This window comes from Notothenia rossii, assembly GCF_949606895.1.
Source record: "Notothenia rossii genome assembly, chromosome: 1".
Taxonomy (NCBI): domain Eukaryota; kingdom Metazoa; phylum Chordata; class Actinopteri; order Perciformes; family Nototheniidae; genus Notothenia; species Notothenia rossii.
This window is the reverse complement of record NC_136912.1, coordinates 77,751,006-77,776,235: the sequence shown is the minus strand read 5'-3', so window position 1 is coordinate 77,776,235 and position 25,230 is coordinate 77,751,006. Positions and strand designations below refer to the sequence as shown.

General features: G+C 42.0%; 1 protein-coding gene across 7 annotated transcripts; it reads left to right on the top strand.

Annotated features, from left to right (window-relative positions):
• Positions 1–781: 781 nt before the first annotated feature.
• Positions 782–25,230, top strand: rfx2 (regulatory factor X, 2 (influences HLA class II expression)). Of its 7 annotated transcripts, none has more exons than XM_079645844.1 (18): positions 782–932; positions 10,536–10,644; positions 11,595–11,684; positions 13,081–13,163; positions 13,636–13,906; positions 15,131–15,205; positions 16,136–16,317; positions 16,552–16,671; positions 17,850–17,971; positions 18,335–18,453; positions 20,714–20,826; positions 21,243–21,394; positions 21,657–21,754; positions 22,224–22,373; positions 22,504–22,712; positions 22,790–22,943; positions 23,021–23,087; positions 24,483–25,230. In XM_079645844.1, exons 2-18 carry the CDS (start codon positions 10,537–10,539, stop codon positions 24,602–24,604), a joined length of 2,235 nt encoding a protein of 744 aa, XP_079501970.1. In that variant the 5' UTR covers positions 782–932; position 10,536; the 3' UTR covers positions 24,605–25,230. The 7 variants fall into 7 exon arrangements, with proteins under 7 accessions (XP_079501970.1, XP_079501971.1, XP_079501973.1 ...); XM_079645845.1 differs by having other exon boundaries at positions 23,045–23,087; positions 24,483–25,229; XM_079645847.1 differs by lacking the exon at positions 11,595–11,684.

The following is a 25,230-nucleotide window of genomic DNA, read 5'->3' as shown; positions in this document are numbered from 1 at the left end:
ATAAAGAAGATTACATGTATTTTTAACTATAAAAATACTATCTTTAAATACCTTAAGACGGTTTGAAGTGGTGTGCTGGATAGAATCATTCCTTTGTTAAATACACTTCTTATATGCATATATAGGAACTACATCCCCTATTACATCTCTGCCTATACATATCCTACATATAATTCACATTGCCATCATGCTGCAGATATTGTTTTCACTTTGTGAGATTGTCGCTTTGGCATGTCATCATGACAAATATGGCCCAGAAGACACCTATTTCAGAACTACTAGAGAAGAAGTGTGGAGGAGCTTTGTCAGGTGTTGGTATATATCTTGTTTGTCTGTCTTTGTTAACTTGAAAGTGTTAAAACCATGCAAGTTCATTTTTTTCCCTTTTTTTTATTATCAAATGATTACTAGTTTAAAGATGAGTGCACTGTACTCTGAGGGAGGGCGAGATATGACGATGTTATTTCCTTTTTCATTATTATTATTTCTGGCTAATAATAAGCATTATTGAATGGAGCCTGAAGTTGAATATTTTTATCAAAAATACTGCTGCTTCTTTGACAATATATAACTTACATCTAAAAAAACATAATTTATTAATGAAATTAATCTAAATGATGCACTTCCACAGGTTACCTTGCTAAGACTGCCCCCAAGTGGTAACATTAATATTTACAGTCTTATTGAACTGGGCGGGCCTCTTGTCCCTTTGGTCCCTCCCTTGCATAGTGAGGACCCTGACGTAGACATTCGAGGGTAGCAACAGTTGCCTCGAGACCCCGTCGCGCCACAGTGACTGTAGCCGTGGAGACAGTTACTTACCAACGGGCGCAACACTCAGCAACAGCAGCAGCAGCATCTGGAAGTCACCGAGCGAGTGGGAGAGAGGGGAAAGAGAGCAGTGCCAGGGTATAACTTTTCACAAGGCAAAGGTGACTATTATCTTCACAGCAATCATCTGCTAAGTTTTTCTGAAATTGGAAAAAATGCTCTGTGGTCAAGTGCTTTACTAGCAGTCGTGGTTATTTTCCACAACTGAACTTTCCCTTATTTGAACGGCGTTCCACTCTCCATTTAACTGACGTTCACCTATTGCTTGGCAACAGCTTTTTGTACCTGGTAAAATATCCATTTCCGCCCTTCTTTTTATTTTTCTACACTTTTCTTGAACGTTGTACTCGGCGTCAGCGTTACTCCAACTCAACATTGATTCACTTGTTGCTACGTTGTGGTGTGTGTGTGTGTGTGTGTGTGTGTGTGTGTTTCGAGCTGTGAACGCACTCAATCCCAGCAGGATGGATGGTAAGGCTACCAGGCAGTCAAGCTACAGCTAATGCTAACTCAGACAACTAGCAGCATAACTGCGAGTTCAGTCAGTTTAACCGTTTGTTGCGCAGTTAGCGTCCGCTCTGTCTTGTTTGTCACATTACGGAAAAACGTATTTTCTTGTTGTGTCTTTCTCGAGAACGTAATTTTCAAGCAGGTGGACATTTGGCTAGCTAGCGTTAGCACCGCTGGTCCTGCTGCCCAAACTGCAAACTAACGTCCGCTGCGAGCAAGCGTGAACCCAGCAGGAGGATAACTTTCCTTTCTGCTGGCAGTTTGCCAAGACCGTTAAGTAGTCTTAACTCTCACATGATATTGTTAAATTGATTTTAAACATTACGCTGCCTGTCGAGCACGGATATAATAACTTTTACCAGCGAGTCGGTGAAAAATGAATATCGCCGTTTGACTACAACGTTATCAAAGTTGGTGCTTCCATTTGCCTCTATCTCAGGAAAGGAACTACTCTTTTTTTTAATCAGTTAACTTATGTCACGATTTCAATGAGAAAAAGCGGGTACTTCGCAAAGTTTTAATGTTTCAGAAATTACTTGAATAACTGAATATGTAACAGCTAGGTGGTGCTACGATGTTTTTTTTCAGGATACGGCTCTGTTTGGTTTGTACAGTCTCTTGGGAGAGATATTTAGTTTAAAGTACAGTTTTTTTTTTTACATGTGCTTTCGAAACTTGCCATTACAAAGATACACTAGTCTAGTACCCTTCATATTAAAAGGAAGAAATAATGAATGATTTTACCTGATTTGTCTCCTGTCACCAATTTCATCACAAGTAGTTTAGCTCCATCTACTAATCTTATGCCAAACTCGTTGAAAAGACCTAAAGCCAAATTGTTTGCTAATTGCCAAGTTTGCACTGCTCCATTGTTTGGTTGGCAAGTTTCATTAGGTTTGATGTTTGATCTCTTTAAAGCTGAAGGCTCATATCAAACAGTGCCATTGCAATAATAAGAAACCAAGGAAATGCAGACCCCCAAATGATTTTAAATCCCCCTTTTCATTAGCTTTACAGTGTGCAAGGCCTCTTTCCAGCACCTTGCATACCTCGTTTTTCTTCTCTTGGGACTTAGTCTTTTTTGTCCCCTGAGTTGAATTAATTCTAATGGACTATCATTTCAGACAGCAATCAGGTGCTCGGTCATTTGTAATGTTTGCTAGTGCTGCATCAAGAATCTCTGCAGCACTTTGATTCTCTAATTAAAACCCTCTCTGCTTTCCAATTAATTGACTTATTTACATAAAATATTTATCTTGTAAAAGAAGAGATCTGAATAATATAAGGTTTTATGCCATTGATTCAGCCAAATATTTATTTCCTTTTAATGTTAAAAGGGGTCAGAACGCAGTATGGTTAAGTGAATCATACTTATTATTTAGGCTGCATTATATTTGATAAAGACATTTTTGTGAAGCTTTCTACAGCTCTATTTGGGCTATTTGAGGAAGGTGTTGAATGTGCACTGACAGAAGACTTGGCTGGATTTGAGTGTTAGAGAAAGAAACTTCCCTTTGATTGGTCTGACAACTCGCCGCAGCTAAAAAGAAAATAAAGAGATGACAGCGCTGCATATAACCCCCACCAGCATGACATTGTTATGTTTACATAGCAACTTGATATACAAATACACCCAAGTCATGGAAAGAAATGGGATAGAGTGGACCAGGGGCTGAAATGTTATTCTTTTAAAAGTGAGTGTTTTTAATCTGGTTATTTTCATCTCTTTCTTAATAGTTCATAGATTTTGCTTGCCGAGAGGTAGGTCAGAAAGAAACCCTGCTCAGAGAGGAGACAACGTGGAAAGTAGCTGGTAGTAAGCCAGTTATTTTGGAAAATCTTATTTGCTTGTTGTATGGTACTTGTAACGTGTATCTATATGGGCCTTTTTTGGTCTAACCGGCAGCCAATGACCATGATCGCACAAGTACCATACTGATCTGTAATTGACAGAAATTGTGCTTGTTCTTTAGAACTAACCTCTATGAAAAACTGGAGTTCCTCGTATGGTTGTGCATAGAAGAGTCCACCGCTACCCGTGTGCCATTTTGAGGGTTTAATGGACCCGTGTGTGCAGTACAGTTCAGCTATCAATAGGACAGCTGCAGTGGTCTCTTGGACAGCGGGTGACCTGACACAGCTTTTGGTCACATGTTTTGTGGGGGTGTGTCTGTGTGTGCACATACATGAGTATGCTGTGTGGATGTGCTTGTGTAGCCTATGTGTGTTTGCTCGTGCTGTATCTAGTTTGTCTTGATGAAGCCTTGTGGTGCCTCGGGGAGAAGTTCTCAATCCAATAGCCTGCCACACACAGACCCTTCATTGCCATTGGTTCTCTCGCTGCCGTTTATAGTTGATCACATTCTAGTTGCATATCCCTCCTGCTGGGCTAACTTAACTGCCTAGCTTTTACACATCATTTTATTGTCTGATATTAACGTATATTTAATGGGCTGTCCCATAACATCTCAGAAAATCACAAAGCAAAGCAGAACAACTGAGAGGAGAATCCCTTGTGGTGCTTGTTAAGTGGAAATTAATAGTGCAATTTTTTCACATGAGATGATACAGTTTCATAATCTTTGTAATTTATTTATCCATGAAGAGCTTTACATTTGACTTGATGTGCTGTTACCGTTTAACACAATTAGAAAGGTGTCCTGAGGACTCTCACATCACGTCTTCCACTTAAGAGTTTTTAGAAATCTTTGTAGGTTTATGCTGCTAGGATACGGAGAAACAAATCTTGTCTATTATCAAAACATTCTTGCCACTGATTGGCCCTCGCACAGTGGCAACAAGTTGAAACTCGTTATGAAATGAATTTTTTTTCAGTCTGTCTCTTCTATCTGTCTGTGTGTCATCACAACATTCTCAGCATTCCACCTGTTTGTATCGTAGCTACACAACTGCTAATTAAATGTCCTTCCACAAACAGCAAACAAGGCAGTGACATTTGCATTACAAAAACTGACCCCCCTCTCTCTTTCAGTCAAATATAGCAGCCCCCCATTCTCTCCTCACTTTTCTTTTCTTTTGTAGTGTTTTATGCTAGGTTGTTAGGAGATGTTTATTTGGCTTGAAAACAACGTCTGTCAGTATAACTTGCTACAAATTAAATGCCAAAGATTAAGTTCTAGGACATGGAGATTTGACCATATTTACAAATGAGTATTAGACCCAGACAGTAGTTGTAATTAGCTGGGTCTTCAGCATTGCTTTTCAAAAGCTCTTTAATTAGGAGATTTGGTGCAGAGGACGCCATACTTACATGTCGAAACAACCCAGTTTCAGCTAAATTGTGGAAGTCCTTTTAGTGCAGTCACCCCTTCCTGGTCATTGAGAACCCTCTCTTCCCACTCACTAGCTTCAAAGGCGATGTTAATGTTGCAAGGTTCAATTTAAATGAAACTGTATGCTATTTGTTTTCATGGTAAATGAATGGCGTAGGTGTTGCCTGACTAAAGAGTGTTACACATTGTAACCTATGTAGGTCTAAAAAGTGTTGACATTTTTAAATCAACAACTTGAAGAGCACCAATTTGTAGACAGGATGTCAACTGCATCCTGTCACCACCTTTTACTGTATGATCTATGAATGCCATCTTGATGCAAATTGCTCTGCAGGAACACTTGTTAGGTCTTCAAGTCATTTAATGCCTAATGTTCTGGAAAGGACACTGAATAGGCTTTGCTAAATTAGAGAGGAAATGCTGCTGATATTATATGTTGATGTCTGAAGCATGTCACTGTATAAGGCTGCAGAAACAAATAGAGGTTTCTGTATGAAAGGTTAAATCACAATGGAGTTATATTGCATGCTAGTCTGATTATTCATATAACCCTAAATACTTAAATCCGAGTGATGCCAAGTATTCAGCATGGTGCATTATTTACTGCAAAAGCAACACTTGGATCCGTTTCATTCAAGCATGAACTGATAAGTCATTATTTGTGTCAAGTAGTGCCTGCAGGTGTACTGTACCTACAGTACAATTATTTTCCAAGTCATATCTGTGTTAAGTGAATGCTTGCCAAAAGGACAGACTCCTCCAGGGCAACCAATCGCTTATCTCGGGTTCATGGGTCAAATTTGACACGGCTCACTGCCAGCATCTGAGGTCATCGTTGAAGAATGTGGTTCCCTATAAAAAGAAAACTCCACAGGTTGGAAACACTCATCTTTGAAAGAGTAAAGGAAGGCAGATTACAACAATGTTTGGAGTGAAATAGTTATACTTCCACAGAATACGCTTCAAGTCTGGGTTAGGCAAAAGCGTTAGAATACCTAACCATTCCAAGTTGTCAGCCTCGTCCATTGGTTTTGAATTGACAACAACATATTGTTCTATCTATCTTTGCATTTCTATTTGTTAGCCTGATATTTAGTTTTATGAAATTGGGTTAAAGGTAGGCAGTGGCCCTAGCAACAAGGGATTAGGTGGTAAAGAAGAACAACATCTAGGGTCCTTTTTGTTAAAACACCATGACGGATAAGACATTTTAAAATGATAATGATTTGTTTAAATAAGAAAAAGAAGATTTTGAAGAATGGGCATGTGCTCTCTGAGATTTCTTTCTGGATTTGTTATTATGTTCTGGGTTGTCATAGCTTTAAAAAGGGTCCTCTCATCCTATATGCTTTGGATCTGGCTATAACCATATTTCAATTGAGATTATAGCTATTTGTCACATGTTGTGCAAAAAAAAACGTCCTTGAAGTGAATTAAAAGATCAAAATGTAATTAAATGATCAACTGTTGTGTTTTTTTGGGTATGCCGAACACTTATAAGCAGTGAATAAAGCGTTAAAGCAAGAGTCCCAACTGTAGTATCCTGCAGTTTCTCCTTAGTCACCACCGTCTCCCAAAGCAGCTAGGTGACTTAAGTAAAGTCCTCTCCTTTGTGTCATCGGGCAGCCTTGGGTCACATTAGATAAATAGCCGTGAAAGAGAAAGACGCCTACTCGTATGCGAATAAGCTGATTACATGTTAACCATCCCTCCCCTTCCCTTCCCTGCTCCTCTTGTGGTGGGTTTTCCAATTTTACTTAAATGTTCAATTTCAAATCCTCAATCTTTATCTAGAGATGTTAAATACTAAGGATGAAGGGTGGGGGTGGGGGGGGGGGGCAGTGGAAATCTGGAAAGGGTTAGAAGAGGTTGGGTGTTGGGGGAGGAAGTTGCTAGTGTCGAGCTTGGGCGAACACACAATCTCCATGGCAACGGTTTGATCTTTCTCTCTGTGGCTGTCAGGCCTGCAGCACACATGGTGACGGAGTGGACAGGTTGTGCTGATGACCGGTGTGGGGAGGCGAGCTGGAGAGGGGAGGGGGGCACTTGGATCAGAGACAGTGGTCTGTGCCCCCTATTCCTCCTCTCATGCTCTCTCTTTCTCTCTCTCCTTTTCTCTCCGCCTTAAACTCTGCCATCTGCAGACCCCAAGAGCTGCTTTGATTGGATTAGCCATGAATTAATGAGACAGGCTTGAAGAACAGCCTCTGTTGTGGAAATCTCTTATCATATCTTAATTCCCTCTTTGTGTGAGCGCGTGTGCCTCTGTGATCTTGTAGTTTTTTTAAAATGAAATTTAAAAAATAAAAACCCCACACCACGTCTCAATGAGCTTGTTTTGCAACAAAACATGTAATTACCAAATTAGGGAACACATGTTAAAGCTTCATCAGACACCTGTTGCTCCTCTCTTTTATGTTAAGTTTGACATATGCATTGTGCTGATTGCTTGTTCTTCACAAATGTCCTTTTAAAAGCTACAAGCGACGGTCTCTGCTTAATTAGTTTGGTAAAATAATTGTTGCTCTGCTAAAGCTGATTTACCAAATAACTTTAGAAAGACTCAACTTGCATTGGAAGTGTTGTTTTTGGGTAACGAGTGTAAAGCAACCTTGAAGACTTGAGACTGTTGTCTCCCTGATGACTTAAACATTCGTCTTCTTTCGAGCACTGAGTAGTTACAACAACAGGGTACTTCACCCTGTCCTCTTCAATCAAGTCTAAACCAGCAGCATAAAGTCTGTACATCTGTCTCTAGCTGCAACACGGAGATAAGTCTACCTCCATGTCACCATGTCCCGGAAATTATTAGCTTACATAGTATTTATTGTTGTAAGTTTCTTCTTGGCGTGAGATAGAGGGATCAGGTGGGGGGATGGCATTGTTTGGTTTGGGAAGTATTCTGTTGGTTGCATAGCAACAGGCTCCTGGAAACGGGAGTGGACGGTGTTGCCACTAGCAACCGTTGTTGCTCTGCAAACAATGTGGGCCAGTGCAAACATGAGCCAAGACTGTGGGCTCCTGCTTTTAATTGAACATCTGTATGTGTTTTTCTCTGATTGAGCCTTGTTTAAGTTGGATCTGTCAGTGACATATGTTTATATCTTGTCTACACTGTGAACATTGAGATTATAGCATTAGTTTTGTGAGTCTTTGGGGTTCTTTAAATGTGTCTTTTCTTGTTTCCGTTTAGCTTTTTAAACTCAGGTAACTCTTGAAAGGAGGTGCAGTTGTTCATGTTGTAAAGCGCTCATCTGAGATTTGGCCTGAATGCAACCAGGCTTCCAGACCAGACATGACTTGTGGCCCGAGACGCCAGCCCAGCCAGAGGAGCAGTTTTGCAGCAGTGTCCTACCTTTGTGCTTTTCAGCGCTGCTGTGGAGAATTTGTGTGGCTTTTAACCTTTCCTTAACACTAAGCAGACTCCTGTTTACTTTACTCCTGTCTGTCATGCTCCAACAAAATGATTTAGTATAATTCACCATACATATTACAGCCAGTGCCTTTAGTTGAGCTTCAACGGCTGAAAACGTGCCAGTGAGTTATCTAGTTCCTTATCCATCACCATCCAGCCATGCCACCCACTCCTTAATGGCACTAAGAAGCCTGCAGGCTTGTGTCACTTCCTCTGGTGAAAATGACAAGTCTGAAAATAAATGATGAGATTGTTAGGTGCATGTAGAACTCAAGTGACTCCCCATAGACAAATTCCATGCTTTAGAAAAACGCTTTAGCATCGCAGGGGCTTTTTAAATGAAATGTTGACTCCTTGTCAGAATCATTGTGATTATAGGCTTTTGGTACTTTAATAACATACAAGAAAGAAGTGTGAAGAAAATGGTAATGTAATGTGAGAGTCTCTACATGTAAGTGCTAATTGTGCCCTGTGCTAACAAATACAGTGAAGGCAACAGCTCAGATGGCTACGCAGGGTAGACTGGATATGGTAGGACCATGTGTTTGTCTGTAGATTGACACATATCAGACATTTCAACATAGACCTCCTCCACTCAGGCTGTTAGTCATATAGACACAGCAGTGTCTTTGCCTGTGGCAACATCTCCATCTATGGAAAATGCCAGTGGTGGCACACCCATCCTATTTATCTTAAAGGTACACTCTGTATTTATCTTAAAGGTATCTTGAGTTTGTCAAAAGTTGTGCTGCATGATTCTGGATACAATGAGAAAGAATCATTATTTTATTGTTGAAAACTGAAGCAAAACAACTTTTTAGTTTAATATTTACCCTTTCAATCTCCTTTTTCCTGTGGGAACGGCTTGGTCATGTGTGGTACATGTTGTGGTAGTGTCTGTCTGACAGCTTCTTCTTGTTGTATTTGGCAACAATTAGTTTGTTGAATAAATGAATAGTGTTATCCTGTATAACAGTTTAACCTTAATGTTCCACAACAGAAGATATCAACTTTTTTTTTGTGTGAACATGTTGGTATTACTCTTCCTCTCGATCACCTGGGGGGTTTGTTGATAGTGACTCATTTTGCCCATATTGTTCTTATCTTCTCAAAGTCTAAGGCAACATACATCAGTGTGTGTGTTTAGGTATTTTTACACAAAATATAAAGGTTTGATCACACTGAAGGAGAAGGGTGTTTTTAATTCTTATAGAAGTAGAGGTTTGATTTGAACAAGTTTACTAGCTTCAGCTGTTTAGCCACATGATACATTTGAGTTTGGAGAGCCAAAAGAGTGCGTTTCTGCCCCTGTTGCCTGTATATAGACGCCTAGCCTCCACGTTACTGCAGCCTAAGTGTGTTTGTCAGATCTCTCTCAGTGAAATAAAAGGACATTGTAGTGCATGTCTTGTGGTATGACCAATCACAGCATGTCTAGAGCTGGATTTGTCTTGCAGTCCTTCTCAGTAATGCTCCCAGAGAACACCATCCCACCGTTTACCTTCTGATGTATCCTGTTGCTCCTGGATTTCTACTCATCAATCCAACCCACCCCCCAACTGTGCCGTATCTCCTTCTCTCTTTTTATAATCCTCCTCCCCCTCTTCTCTTTGCGGTCGCGCTCGAAAGTTCCTGTGGAAGAGCTTTATAAAGGGGGGGAAAATAGAGGAGTGAACGGGGAGGGAGGAGGGGGGTGGAGTTGGGGGTGGTCGTCATGGATTCCTCACCATAGCAACCGACAAACGTTTACAAAGCATTGAGGAATTTCCTCATATCAGCTGGATTATTGAGGCCCTCAGAGAACAGCTCTCGTACCAAACTATCGCTGGATATCATCAGGCTGGAGCCCCACTGCCATTTTCATCTTTTTCCCCCTTAGTTTTTTCCTTTTTTGTGGGAGTGGGGAAGTTGTTTTTTATCCACTTACTCCCCCTTGCAGTTCCATTCGTCTCTTGACCCTGCCTTACTCTCGGTCTTTCCCTCTCTATCCTACAAAAAAAAGAAGGGGTGAAAAAAAGAGAGCTTTTGTTGCACTCCATGTTTAGTTCCCCTTTGCTATGCTGTGCACATTGTCACCCAGTGGAAAGCCGAGTGGCGGCAGTCCCTTTGGTCCTAAGCAGGAAGTTCAGTCCTATTGGTGACTTAAACTACTGTACTGTAACTTTTCTGCCGATCAGTCAGCATGACTAGGAGTGTCTGTACAAAACTGTTGGGCTCTTTATATTGACTGTGATTAAGGCTAAAGGTGGGCAGCATCTGAGAGTTTCACTGACTCAGCTTGACTGGTTAAAGCCAGAAACCCCCCGGGACACGATGGATGCCATGGAGGCTCCAAGAGAGAAGGGGTGGTGCCGAAGAGCATTTGTTTAGTATGGCTGTCCATGTATAGCCAGAGTTACCAATATGAGGGTTTCCTAGGTCTGGAATTAAATCCCTCCTCCTGTATTTTTTCTTTCTTCCACTTCTTCATGTCTCCTACAACCCAGCATGCAGAGCTCCGAGGGAGGGTCAGACACCACGACCAGCGTGGCAGCGCTGCGGACGTCATCATCAGCTCAGGCCCCTGTGGTACAGCCTGTCCCAGCCTCCCAGCAGGTAGGTTATTACCTCTACTCCACTGCAACATTAATTACAGGACAAATGGGGAAAGTCTGTTGTGAATTAACTGTTCCATCTTTTTTATTTTCAAATATAAAATGTAAAGTAGTTTTATTTATAAGCCCAAACCTGCTTCTCACAAAAAAAGAGCTTAGGCACGTTCACACCGGAGTACTTTTCCCCCGTACTTTTCCCCCGTACTTTTCCCGTTTGGTTCCGTTAGTACCCCTTATGTCGCGTTCACACCAAAAAGAGTACTTAGTGCCGGGAACTTTTACCCCCATTTTTATTGCCTGCTAGAGAGGTGGTACGAAAAAAGTACCGAAAAAGTACAAATTTCTATTGGCTGGGCGAATTGCAAACCACGCCCCGTAAAACTCTGAAACGTTTTTTGAAGCCGCGGTAGAGTGATGACGAGGTGTCGGCGTTCTGGCGATTTATTCGGAAGGCTTAGTTTCTACTGAAGCCAGTCCCCAACTCCGGGCACGTCGGGTGGCAGTATACGCCGTGAAGTTGTTTGCAGCCTGCCAGTAAACCCAAAGCAGAAGAAGAAGAAGTGACGTCAGCGGCTCATTTGCGTAATCTTCCCTCAGGGAAAAGTACTCCGGTGTGAACGCGATTGGTACTTTGTGCCCTGGGGTTATAAGTGCCGGCAAAGTACTTGGTGTGAAAGCGGCTCTTGTGCTTGGTGTCTGAAATGAAATGGCACTATCAATGGAGTACACGCACAAAAACGCACTGCCTGGCAGAGAGAGGTTTGTGCAGTCATTTATGTTTATTATATTGGCACAAATCTATCTGCACTAGCTTTAAATATTGGGGGGGGGGGGCGGGTGTTGACATGTTTGCCTGTCTTGTGTCGACTGTCATATGTTACCAATGATGTGTGTATGTGATTGTACGTGGTGCATACCTATGTAATTGAGTTATGTCTTGTATCCACACAGAGGGTGCTGGTTCAAGCTACAGGCTCAGCTCAGAAAGGAGGACAAGCACAGCAGCTTTCAGTACCCAGGGTTCAACAAGTCTCTCAGCAGGTACACAGTGCTGTACATACTATACAGTGCTGTGAACAAATACTTGTACACCCCTTGAGGCTTTCTTCTCAGTTAAACCTATTTTGACTGAGCCTGAGACGTATAATGTTATCTTTTATAATTACGATTAAATAAGCATATGGCCTGTTTCACCGGGACTTTTTCACTTGTCACTTAGAAATGTTTTGTCTTTTCAACTCATTGGGTTAGAATTGAAATGAAAGCTAAATGATACAATATGACCGGGGTGATGCAGGTTTTGCTTTAGTAAAAAGCAACCAAACCTTGCTTGTGCTTCACACTGAATGAAGATCCCAACACGGCAGCCCATTCATTCTTCCAAAAGCTGCTCTTCCCAAGCATGCGCCAAGCTGTTTCTCCTGCTTCCTGTGCTCCTCATGGGTGTGCCAAATTGTCTTTCTCTGGCTGAGCCTGGCCCACTGCCTGCGTACATGAATAACATGAAACTAACATCTTATACAACTCTTAAAGGCTTTCAAATAAACCTTAGCTCAAATGGTTGGTATACATTTTAAGTGTGAACATTTCTCTAAGCTTTACTGCTGCTGCGTTTGTGATGATGTTTATGGCTTCTCTGCATCCAAGTGTGTTTTGTTAACTTGCTGCAAAGCCTGCTGGTTCCTGGGCACTTGAACCAAATCCCAACACACATTCTGTGTTTAGGATCGAATGTGAAATCCAGGTGAACGGACTGTCTACTATGAGCTGTTCATAGGTACCCGTCTTATATTTCAGGGTGAAATCTAAGACGGTAAACCAATAGCAGATGGACAAGTCATTACCTGCCTTTCGTCAGTTGTATGCATCCTTGTATCGTTCTTCATGACACGTGAAGTTTGTAGAGCCAAGTTTGTCTTTATTGAACCAAATGTAGGTCTTTATCAGTTCAAGCTTTCATTCTTTTGTTCAGTTTCAAATTATTTGTCTCCCTGTCGCCTTTTAAATGAATACTTATTTTGCTAATCAAGTATTATAGAACTTCTACAAAACATGTAATGTTAGGTGATAAGGTTGAGGCAGTTATTTTGATTATCATGCAAAAACCAAAGGTGTATACAGAGCTTTTCACTGCACCACACACACACACACACACACACACACACACACACACACACACACACACACACACACACACACACACACACACACACACACACACACACACACACACACACACACACACACACACACACACACACACACACACACACCAGCAAAAGCCTACACTCACAAACAAGTATTTTCATTTCACTGACTTTTATGATAAAAAAATAGCCTGATACTTTGTAATTATAGTCGCAGTTTGTTTTTCATTTGCACAAATAGTGAGTTGGGAAAGTAAATGTTATTCCTGATTTCAATGTCCTGTCTGTAGGTTCAGCAGGTGCAACATGTCTACCCATCCCAAGTCCAATATGTAGGAGAAAGCGGAGAGACTGTTTACACCAATGGAACTATGTAAGCAATGTTGTATTACCCCACAATTATTATTAGGGATATGAAATATGTTTTTCATTGTGTGTGGCCTTAAGAACAATACAACATATAGTTGAATTCATCCCAGTGAAGCCAACATCATTACAAATAAATAACAGGGATGTTACCATGTCAGAATGTAAAACCATAACAAGTATTTGCTGTGCCGTGTATCAGTATTATAATGTAAATAATTTATTGTAAAACAAGACATTCTTCAAAGTTTCTTCAATTTGATTCTAGCATAGCCAAATATGTTATCAGTTATATTTGTGTCTGTATAATTGCAATTATGTACTTTATCAAATTCATCAATTCCTGCGCTCTTGTTTTTTGAATTAGAATTTTAAAAACCTGAAGACTGTAACTGCTCGTCATCTGCTTTCTAAAGATGTAATGTAGCATCGTGATTGAAAGACATCGCTAAATGCTAACTGCAGTGACCTCTCCCCAGCCGGACAGCCTACTCCTACAACCCCGAGGCCCAGTTGTACGGGCAGGGCAGCGGGGGCCCCTACTTTGACTCGCAGGCAGGTGGAGCTCATGTCACCACGGTGGTCTCCTCTGCCAGTGGTGGGGTGGCCCCTCACGGCATGGTGGGCATCGCTATGGATGTGGGCAGCAGCCACATCATTTCCAGCGGAAGCACCTACCTGATTCATGGGGGAAGTATGGAGGGGAGCCGCAACCACATATCACACTCATCACGCTCATCCTCCGCTATGGTGAGCAACTCCCATACCAATGTTTTTGTTATTCTGATGCACTCTTTCAAATCTATTGGGATTAAATGTGGGAGTGAAAACAACAGCCAAACTGTTTATCAGAGGTTTGCACCCGCCAAAGACGGCACGATTACTTTTTTTCTTCTTCATCCTTAACTGCCATGTGGTGAAATTAAAGTTTTTATTCTTTTAAGTACGTACATAAGTTGTTACTACTAACTCCTAGTACTACAAGGCTTACTGAGCAGAGATCCCCACTACCACATGGTGTTGTGAGACTGGTGATGACTGTGGTTACCTGAGCCTGAGTCCAGAGGGCCCAGGCTCCTGGACGAGAGCACACAGGGTTTACAGGAACCTGAGTTGGGGCCTCCTGGCTCTGCAGTAGCAGCACAGGGCAGAGAGCCTGTAGAACCAGGACACTGGCTTAAATAATTCAGCGCTGCCTTGTTTCAGAGGTTTTCACAGGCACTTGAGCGCCCTGCGAAACAAAGCAACCCCTGGGGCTCATTACCATTTGGCCATGAGCCCTCTGGAGCCTTCTTAAGGCTTGGAACGCTGCCTGCTTCTTTTTCCTTTTCTTCTATGTCTCCAGTTTGGCTGCAATAGCACATATCTTTTCATTTTGACTTTGGTTTTCTTCTACGGCTCAATAGAGGGTCCTTGGTTTTGTCATTCACTTTGCCCGCCAGTTGGACTGCATTCTTTTTTTTTTGTTGTGTCCAAAGAAAGAATAATATGCCCGTGTTTAATATCATGACACTCTCTCTCATGTTGTAGCAACAACTAACTCTCTGATTGTTAGATTTTCATTCACATTGTTTACATCTTGGGGGATGGGTCTGGTTAGGCATTGTTGACCTATTGTCCTCACACTTGACGTGACCTGTGCCCCTGTTTGTGGTTCCTATTTGCATACATTAGAGTGTCTGACTGCAGCCCTTCACTGAGCAGCTTAACCCCAAAGTCCCTTGATTTGCATGCTTTGGTCAGCCTCTAATGGATGTGGCTGCTACACTGACTGATTTCATGGAAATGCAGAGATCTGGCTGCTTGCTAACAGTCTAATTTCCTTTATCTGTTTTAATTTGTTTTTGTGTTTTTCTTCATATACCCCTGCTTATTTCTGTCCCCTTCTCTTCTTCTATCACTCTCCCTCTCCTGCCTCCTCCCTCTTCTGTGTCCACTTTATTTCTTTTTTTTGCATGCTTCTTCTTTCTTTAGCTTGAAATGGCGATTGAAAACCTCCAAAAGTCTGAAGGAATTGCAAGTCACAAAAGCAGCCTGCTCAACAGCCATGTAAGTCAACCAGGAACTTTCTTTAAAAAGGACATGAGGATAAAGAACAAACAACAAACAAAAGCTGAACATTGAGGCAGTGTGTTCCACTTGTGTACGCAACGTTAAACGCACTACCTACTGCTAGCTTAACTCACTCTGCACTGTCCAACTGAAACGTAAAATGTCTCAATACATTTCCATCCTTCATCTGAACTTGCACTTGCTATCACTTTTTGCTTAATAATGCATCTTTTATATATTTCTTAACACCCTGCATGGACTTAAATTGATTTCTGTATGTTTCACTTCTAAGTACACCATGACATGCACTCAGTGTCACACAAGCTTATTGCAATGTGACTTTTCACCTTGTTTCATTATTATAATGAAATAGAATAATTAAGTAGTAGTGTTTTATTACATCCATAGTTTAACTCATGGAAATATGATTAAGATTCTTTCCCAACATTTCCATCTTCCAACCTCATTTCCATTTTGAACCAGTTGTATAAATCATGTTTTAAGTATTTGCTTTGAATATTTATAATTTGAGCTTTTTATGTAAATTCTTTATGATTGGACTGTTACGACAGAGCAATGACAGACCCCCTCTCAATATTGACTTGAGATGTATCCCCTTGAATGAAAAGCACTCTTCAGATGTTTGGAGTTTTCACTCAATCAGCCATTCTTTATTCTGTAGCCAAGGCAAGATTAGAAAAATAGATTAGAAAGCATCGTCACAGCTGGAGTGCAATGGTCTCTTTGGTGTTCAACCTCCTAGAACAGGTGTTTTTGTGATGTGTGTGTGTGTGTGTTATCTGTCTTCTGATGTGTAAATAAGATGCCCGGCTCCTCTTAATTTCTGGCCAGGAGACTACCACAGAGCAGAGTTTGTCCCCTGGGGATCACTGATTATGCAACTGTGTTCCCTCTGTGTGTTTTTAGCTGCAGTGGCTGCTGGACAACTACGAGACAGCAGAGGGAGTGAGCCTGCCCCGCTGCTCCCTGTATAACCATTACCTGAGGCACTGTCAGGAGCAGAAGCTGGACCCGGTCAACGCCGCCTCCTTCGGAAAGCTCATCCGCTCGGTCTTCATGGGCCTGAGGACACGCCGCCTCGGCACCAGGTACACAGGAAGAGATGTGGCTGAAGCCGAGCATGCTTATCACAGCAATCATTCATCATAATCATATACAATCAACGATGTGACACGTATCATGATGTTCATAGGCAACGGAGACTTTTTGATGGCCGAGGATAATAATAATGATTGCACCTGTGACTCGCCATCTCCTCCTCCTCCTCCTCCTCCTCCTCCTCCTCCTCACTGTGTTCTCTCTTTTCTCTCTGAATCTAACAGAGGCAACTCTAAGTATCATTACTATGGCATCCGGGTGAAGCCTGACTCACCGCTCAACCGGCTGCAGGAAGACACCCAGTACATGGCCATGAGGCAGCAGCCTGTCCACCAGAAACAAAGGTCAGCACTGTCTGCCGTCTTGACCTTTCTTCACGCATTTCATTTCATTTGGTTGGTTATTTGTTCTCATGGCAACACGTTTTGTTTTTTTCTTTATGATAATCATGTATGAAACAATCTAACTTTTTAAAACATTGACCATGTGGCAGCTGCCTCTCTGTCTCTGCTGCTTGGTGTGCCATCTTTATTCTCAATCAGTTTTATTACCTAGTAGGTTGACACATAAGAGGAACTTGCTTCGGTATAAGTGCTTCATACAGAGACACGGAAAGAAGAATACATAACCAAAAATATTACAATTATAAAAGATAAGAATAGCACAAACCACACATCTGTTATCCTCTAACAGTTTGTGGCGTCTTTTGATTTGACATTTTCACTTCCTATTTTCTTCACCCATTTTCTAGTTTCTACCCAAACATTAGAGCTGCATTCAATACTGCATCATGTTTTCATGTATTCACTGAATTGACCAGTAGCAGCTATGCGGCAAATATGTGCACGTATGCATGTTCCTCTTTGAACGCCAGCTGACCAGCTCTTGTTCTGAGTTCTCATTTTGATGGTTTATTGCACTTAATGCAAGTGGTTTTAAATAAAAGTGCCAGCTAAATGAAATCTAATATAGTAATGTAACAGATGTATGAAATAAAGAAACCACTCCTACTCTCCCCCTATCCCTCTCCTCCAGGGCATCTGTGACTTGCATTAAAGGTGACACACGACACGAGAAGGGGAAAAAAGGCATTCTTGTCATTACTGGCAATTGGGAAAAGATTCAATCACCTTTTTAAAACTGGTTTAACCACTTATGTTCTACTGCTTCTTCAGTAGGTTGTGTGTATACGTAGGTCACTGGGGCTGGCATATATAAAGGTCACTGCTGGCATGTACACTAGTTATTGGATTTGAAACTAGACATACTCACAAAACTATCCCATCTCTAGGGTCACAATCAAGCACCAGTGGAAGGAAATATAACAATTAACCAAAACAATGTATGCAAATGTCATTTTCCTTAACACACAAACTTGGAATTTGACTTCTTAGCGTTTTTATTGAAGGTGGTCACCTGAGCGTTTTCTGTGTGGTTTTCATTAAAGTGAAAACTGTAAATGTTGTGTTTGTAAGTCCTTCAAAGCCCAGCTAACATACATACTCTTATCCCGTGTGTGTAGGTTCAAACCTCTGCAGAAGGTGGACGGTATGTCTGACAGCCTGTGTGGGAGTTCTCAGAACTGTAGCAGCACTCCAGAGCAGTCCGTGGCTGCTCAGAGCCAACACCACCAGCAGTACATCGGTGAGCGACACGGCACTAATGTGTAGCAATGCTTTGTTGATCATTCTTCTGACTTCTTTCTTTATGACTGCTTTCATAACGCTATTCGATTTGTGTTCCCTGATTTGGCCACATGTTGGCTTTACTTTACACATGTTATTACAGTCACACTGGTACAATGAATAGATAGGCATTGTGTTTGTAGAGAAGATTATAAAAACATATATTATTTCTTTCTGTTTGGACACTTGTGGTTTTATTTATTTATATTCTGTCTCTCGAATATATTTGCCTTTTTGATTCACACACAAGTGCCAGTCTGGGTGTGAGTGTGTGTGTGAGTGATGAAATGATTGACACCTGTCTATCTTTGTTGTCATTCAGATACGTCCCACAACTTGCCTCCATTTCCCTCTCCTGACTTGGGCACCCAGCCTCTGCCTGAGCGCATCAACATGAATGATATCAAGAAGCTGCAGACGCTCTACAGAGAACACTGCGAGGTACGTCTCTACGAATATCTCACTGAGAATACATTGACCTGTCAATTTAAATGGCTTTAAAGGGAAACTGCTTCAATTCTGTTTACAGGTCTTTGGGCTGCCAATGTGGAAATAGTTTCATAAAGCTTGTTGTGTAAAGCCAGCCTCAAGTAATGTCACATTTTCCGTCATTACCATGAACGCTGACACTGATTCAGAGAAGACCCTGCTGTTGTACACACTCACCAGAGCAGCACATGTGTATTATTCCGCTCCTGAAAATAGTCCCCGACAAAAGTAACGCTTTTCATAAAACTACATTGCCCTGCTGATAAAAACCATAATCAACCTTCTGTAAAAACCTCACTCAATATCGTGACCCATTTTTAAACAGATCAAAGAAAGTACAGTAGGCTTTCACTCAAAAGTATTGTAATCATTGTTAGTTTAAGACCATTTATAAGGGCTATGAAGAAAGGGCATATTGCATAACGACATTTCACAGGTTGAAGGGCATACCTCATGATCTCTGGGCAGGAAGATGCAGAAGAACAACCCTTCAGGATGAAACGGAACAGGGAGGAGAATAGAAATAATATTGAACCCTAAACATTTCTGGAGGCTTCACAGGCCGGAGAGAGGCTGTGATTAAAGCTGTGAAGCTCTGGCTTTATCATATTATCCCTGCCCTCCCCTTGTCCAGCCTCACCACGCTCCCTTTGTTCCAGCCGTCTTTTCATCTCCGTGCAGCTTTCAAGACATGCCAATTAACCTTTCAGCGCGCTGGGTGGACATCTTGGTGTCTTTGTGGTGGCCTCCCCTTGGGCCTTTGTGCTGCCTTGTCTGTGGACAGGCACATGGGCTCCTGCCTTTGTCTGCCAGCGCATTTCTGTCACTCTCACAGCTCTCATTGCCTCTGTGTGTTTAATGTTTATGCATTTCACTTTTTTCCTTCTCTCCACTTTTTTGTTTTGGGCCAACAGTGACCTGTTAACACATTAGCCAAGGCTTACATTGACACAATTAAAAGTTACAACACAAATACAATAGTTTTCTTAAGCACAAACAAGACATTTTAGGGCTGTAAAGGAACTTGTATCGACTGTCAGCGATTTATTTGTTAATGTCATGGTAACAACAGCAACATATTAAGCGATCAGCCGTGTCATTAAATAAACATTTAAACAAAAATGATTACCGGTAGGTGTTTAATAAATCACACTGTAAACCGCAGTAGTGTGTGCTCACATGCCAGGGTAAGATTGGGGAATCTCTGCCGCAGGCGGCTTTCTGCGTTTTGAACATGTTATTTCTCCTCCACACTTTTTTTCTTTTTTCTTTACGGCAAGTTGTTTTTCCAATGTGGCGCAAACTGTGGTGGCAAAACGCTCTTGTTCAGAGGGATGGGGAATTCTTCTTTTTGTTTTGGAGTTCTGTGTTTGACCTGTTGCTCTAGGCAACCGTAAACAAGGTTGTCAAGGCAACGGCTACAGAGGAAGCAAAAACACATCATGTGATTAAAGCCTACAACTGCTGTGTAACAAGATCTCGCAGCAAGTGCATGTCCTGCCAGAGAGAGAGAGCCAACAGAATCTCTGGGCACAGATCATACGCTTTACTCTCTGCGTAGAAATGCAACTGAACAAAAGAGTCTGCCTCAACTTCTGCAGCACTTGTTCTTAACTTTTACTAATATATATATATATATATATATATATATATATAGATAAACTCTCATGTTCAGGATGTGTAATGTGTCCAACATATGAGAGTTTATCCGTTAACTCTCTTGTTATACCAGGTTTTCTCCGGCCCAGCCCTAATACTGTTGTTTATCATTAAGGTCCCCAGCCTGCTTCCTCTGCACTCTTCATTGTTCCTATGCGTGCAGTACACTGTGCTTCCTAAGAGACTCATGCATATGAACAGGGAAGAGGAAATCACATGGGTTAGTTTAGGTCATTGCCTCACCACTAAGAGGAGGCAAATGCATGCATACATCTACAAGACTAATCTGCTCTACAAAGGATTAAAAATAACTGAGGGGGGAAATGAAAAAGCTCCAGATGAACGTAGCCTTTAGGATCCTCGGGTGATTTATGTGTGGAGCTGTGTTTGAGCTGGCTCATTGTCTAACAGGAGGGCCTGCAGTGAAGGAGAGGCTGCTCGCCTGCCTGCAGAAACTTTGTTGTGTGTCTGGTTGCCATGGTTGAGCTCTGTGTGTTTTGTCCCCTCTTCTCCTCCCTCTCTTCTCCCCCCCTCCCTCGCTGCTCTCCTGCAGGCCACTCTGGATGTGGTGATGAACCTCCAGTTTCACTACATTGAGAAACTCTGGCAGACCTTTTGGTATTCAACACCGCCATCTAGTGACGGAAACACCTCCATCTCCAACAGGTCAGATCACAGGGAGAGCCTCACCATGAGAGGATAACCACCAAGAGAGAGGGAGAGAATCATTCATGTTGTTAAAGATAAATTAGCCATTAAGTTCATTTATTATTCTTTAATTATTATTGATTCAAAACGGGTCGAAGAATATGTTTGTAAATGCAGTTTTGTAGGTGTTTGTCTGTAAGTTGGTAAAGAATATCCATTTATTTACAATGGGTTAAAAAAACAAATCTATAAGGTATGATCAGATGATAAGAGTAGTTGATGTTAGCCTGTCTATAAAATAAAAGAACATCTACTTTTATATTAAGTGAGATTTTTTTCCAAGCTCAATGCAGTTTTCTATTTTAACGTTTTAAAGTGTTTAACCTTTCTGCTAGATGCTAATATGTCCCCCCCCCCACCCTCCCCGTGTGCAGTGACGATGACCTGGACGGTGTGATCCCCAGACAGAAGCTGCTGGCTCTGTGTAAATATGAACCAATCAGACTGTGGATGAGGAGCTGCGACCACATCCTGTACCAGGCTCTGGTGGAGATCCTCATCCCTGATGTGCTGCGTCCTGTTCCCAGTACGTGCTATTCATAATAAATGTCATTCTACTGCAGTTTTTATTGAGGTGTACAAACCAATAAACAAACCTTAAATGGGAAAAACGATGCCGAACAAAGAGTAAGAGTGAACATTCTCATTGGTCTATGCATTCTCAGTTTGATCGATTGAAAGGTCAGCCTTAGCATTTAATGATGTGTGGATGCAGAAATCATGAGGTGTTAACGAGGGTGACGGGTGATTTCTTTCAGTTTGTAATCCAGAATGTTCTGTTCCTTCAGGCACTCTCACTCAAGCCATCCGCAACTTCGCCAAGAGTCTGGAGACCTGGCTGACCAACGCCATGACCAACTTCCCTCAGGAGATCATTCGCACCAAGGTAACTAGAAAGTTACAGCGGGTCATTTAGTTCATCACATTTCCTCACTCCTACAGCCTCAACAGTTAGCGGTTATCACCTCATGAGGCTGCTTTGTGATGTTACTTTCCGTAGTGATAGTAAACAGACTTATGTGCCTTCCTCTTTGTGCTGCAAATCATTTTTGAATACAGTGAAAATGTTTTGGAATTGAAGCTGAATATTTAGTTAGACAAAACATTTAAAACAGTGCACCATTTTGGAAATGATTACATCCATCTCTTTTTAAATACATGTTTTTTTGAACCCCAAATACAACTTTATTAAAAAAAAATATTGAAAGCTTCATACTATTCAGTGCAACCTTAAACAAAAAGTAACTTCATCACAGAATCCCTAGAAACCTAAGCTTATTAAAGTCCGGCATCATTTCATCATAAAACCTTGAGAGATACAACAGTTCAGGATGTGTCATGTCTCCATGGTGCAGGTGGCGGTGGTCAGTGCGTTCGCCCAGACCCTGAGGCGGTACACCAGTCTGAACCACCTGGCCCAGGCGGCCCGCGCCGTGCTGCAGAACACCTCCCAGATCAACCAGATGCTCTCCGACCTGAACCGGGTGGACTTCGCCAACGTCCAGGTATCATGTCTTCCCTGTTTATCAATCATCAAGACATCGTGTTTAGACTTCAGACGGTGCCCTGTGGACTCTCTGTATTTCCCGTGGCTTCTTGCTCACTGTGGTGGGGTGTGCTTGTTGTCTCTAACAGGAGCAGGCCTCATGGGTGTGTCAGTGTGACGAGAGTGTGGTCCAGCGCCTGGAGCAGGACTTCAAGGTGACGCTGCAGCAGCAGAGCTCTCTGGACCAGTGGGCCACCTGGCTGGACAACGTGGTGTCTCAGGTCCTGAAGCCCCACCAGGGCAGCCCCAGCTTCCCCAAGGCTGCACGCCAGTTCCTGCTCAAGTGGTCCTTCTACAGGTAGGAGGAGAGAGAGTGAGGCAGGCTATACAACAGAATCAAAAACCACAGAATTGAAACATCCTTTCCTCCTGCAGCTCCATGGTGATCAGAGACCTGACCCTGCGGAGTGCAGCGAGTTTCGGCTCTTTCCACCTGATCCGCCTGCTTTATGACGAGTACATGTTCTATCTGGTGGAGCACCGTGTGGCGCAGGCAACCGGAGAGACTCCTATAGCCGTCATGGGAGAGGTAAGAAAGAAGATATTTAAAGCAGCGTATGTTTCTCTATAAATACTGAAAGGGCCATGAACAATATGGTTAAACAGTTGTTTTGTTCCGTTTCATCCCAGTTCAGTGACTTGACCTCCATGATGCCATCACTCATGGAAAAAGGTAAGCCTTTATTATTTACTATTATTTATGTGTATGAAACGGGCCCCGGGGGCTGAATTATTAAAGACCGTGGTACCGTTAAGCTCCAACGTTAGCGCTCTTTTTATCGGTACTGGAGACATGTAAAATATACATCATATGTATTATTGCTACACAAACATTATATTGCAGTTTTAGTTTCACCAACTCCGTTTCCATCATGCAAAAGACTGCAAAATGCATCTATGATTATCTTTAGTATTTTCAATCTCTCTCCCGTCTGTGTGCGAGGGGGCGGGGCAGTTTACACACGCAGCTGCTACAGTACATGCAGCCACACACACACACACACACGCGGAGGAGATGGCGGAGAGAACGCGCTTCCTGGTGTGGTTAAACCTATGGGTTAAACTTGACCCTTCTCGATGCTCGTTGCCTAAAGAGCAATAAGAGTTTAGCATGTAAGGGCGGTAACACGAGCAATTTGTCTAAACATTTAGCAAAAGTGCTCCACATTCAGACGGAGGAATGCACCGTTGTTGACTGTCTTTCTAGTAGCTCTGTAGCCCCGTCCACGAGTAACGTTTCCACGTCAGGTCTTATGTATGCTAGCAGCAGTACACGGAGCTAACTCAATTATACAAACATGGGTTAATGATTAGAGGTAACTGAGTTATTTATTTTGTTAAAGTTTCAGCTGTTCTGTCATCAGATTATTTAATACGATTTGTTAAAACGTTGTTTCTTTTGATGTGAAATGTTATGTATTTAATTTAAATAAAAAGCAATGTTAGTTTTGTTCACCTTAAAAGAACCTATAAAAGTACCGTTAAAAGACCGGACCGATAAGCGGTATCGATAAAATTAGTAGTACCGTTAAAACCTTAACGATACCCATCCCTATTTATGTGTAGTAACAGTACTTTACTAAATGGAGAACAATAATTGCTGGTTGTTGTACGTCTGCTTTAACTGTAATTATACATCTGGACTCCGGGGTAGAGCCTCAACATTCCTTTGTTGCTGCTGGGATTGTTAAAGGGTCAAAGACCTTTGTCTTCAGTAGGAACCGCGAGTTAAAGGGTTATTGCTGTTACAATGGCTGATGACAAACTGTTTCTACTAACCTATAACATTCACACTGTACATCTTATATTTATATTTAATTGAATATTCCATTCTGTGCACACTTGATGTAAATAATATCCTGCTTCTATTGTGTTAACAGAAAATTGGCCCTTCATAGTGTTTTTATTTGTCAGACAGTTTATCGATTTTTTTTTTTTTTATCTTCACGGTCATTTGTATATTTGACTTACTCTCTAATGCTGGTTTATTTCTATTTCTATTCTGAGATGTTTATATTTCAGAATAGTTTATTTCTACTCTTTTAATTAATCCTTCCTGTGTCCTTAGACGCGTCCTTCTCCGATGAGATGAGTGACCTGGGCAGTGATGCTGACGCGTCCAGAGGGCCGACTGAGCCGGCCGTAAAGAGAGAGAGGATCGAGCTGAGCCACCCTCTGCAGGAGATGTGAGTCCAGAGGGGCCGGACTGAGATAACAGGGATCAGCATCTCTGTCAGAGAGGGGGGGCCTTTAAGGGCCCTTTGGGACGCAGCGGCACCCTGCACTTTTGCAGTTAGTGTGCAATGTATATAAAGAAGAAAGTAGCAATGTCACCCCCCCCCCCCCCTTTTTACTAGCGTTTATAATAACGGTGGTCTTTTTACCCGGAAGCTCACCTTTTCTTTTCTGTTTGTTTTTTGTACTCACATGGGTGTAACACAGATTTTATTTCCGTTTTTGTTGCAACTGTGAATGACTTTGTGCAGTACCTTTTTATCGGATGTGTAACTTTACGCAGTGGTGTTTGTGATTCTCCTTCTCTCTCTTTTTTAACCTTAAGTAGCTGTGCCATAGTGTCATTTGAGTGCCTTAGATCGCTAACCTTGAAACCACCACTACAGATGTCTATCTGTCCCTCAGCTGTGCCTCTACCGCAGTATGAATGTATCGTCTCCAAACCTCAGACATTCAAAGCACCTTTAACATTATTTAGGTGTATAATCCTTGTTGCCTCTGCTGCAGCTCGCAGCTCGCAGCACACACACACACACACACACACACACACACACACACACACACACAACCTACTGACCCAA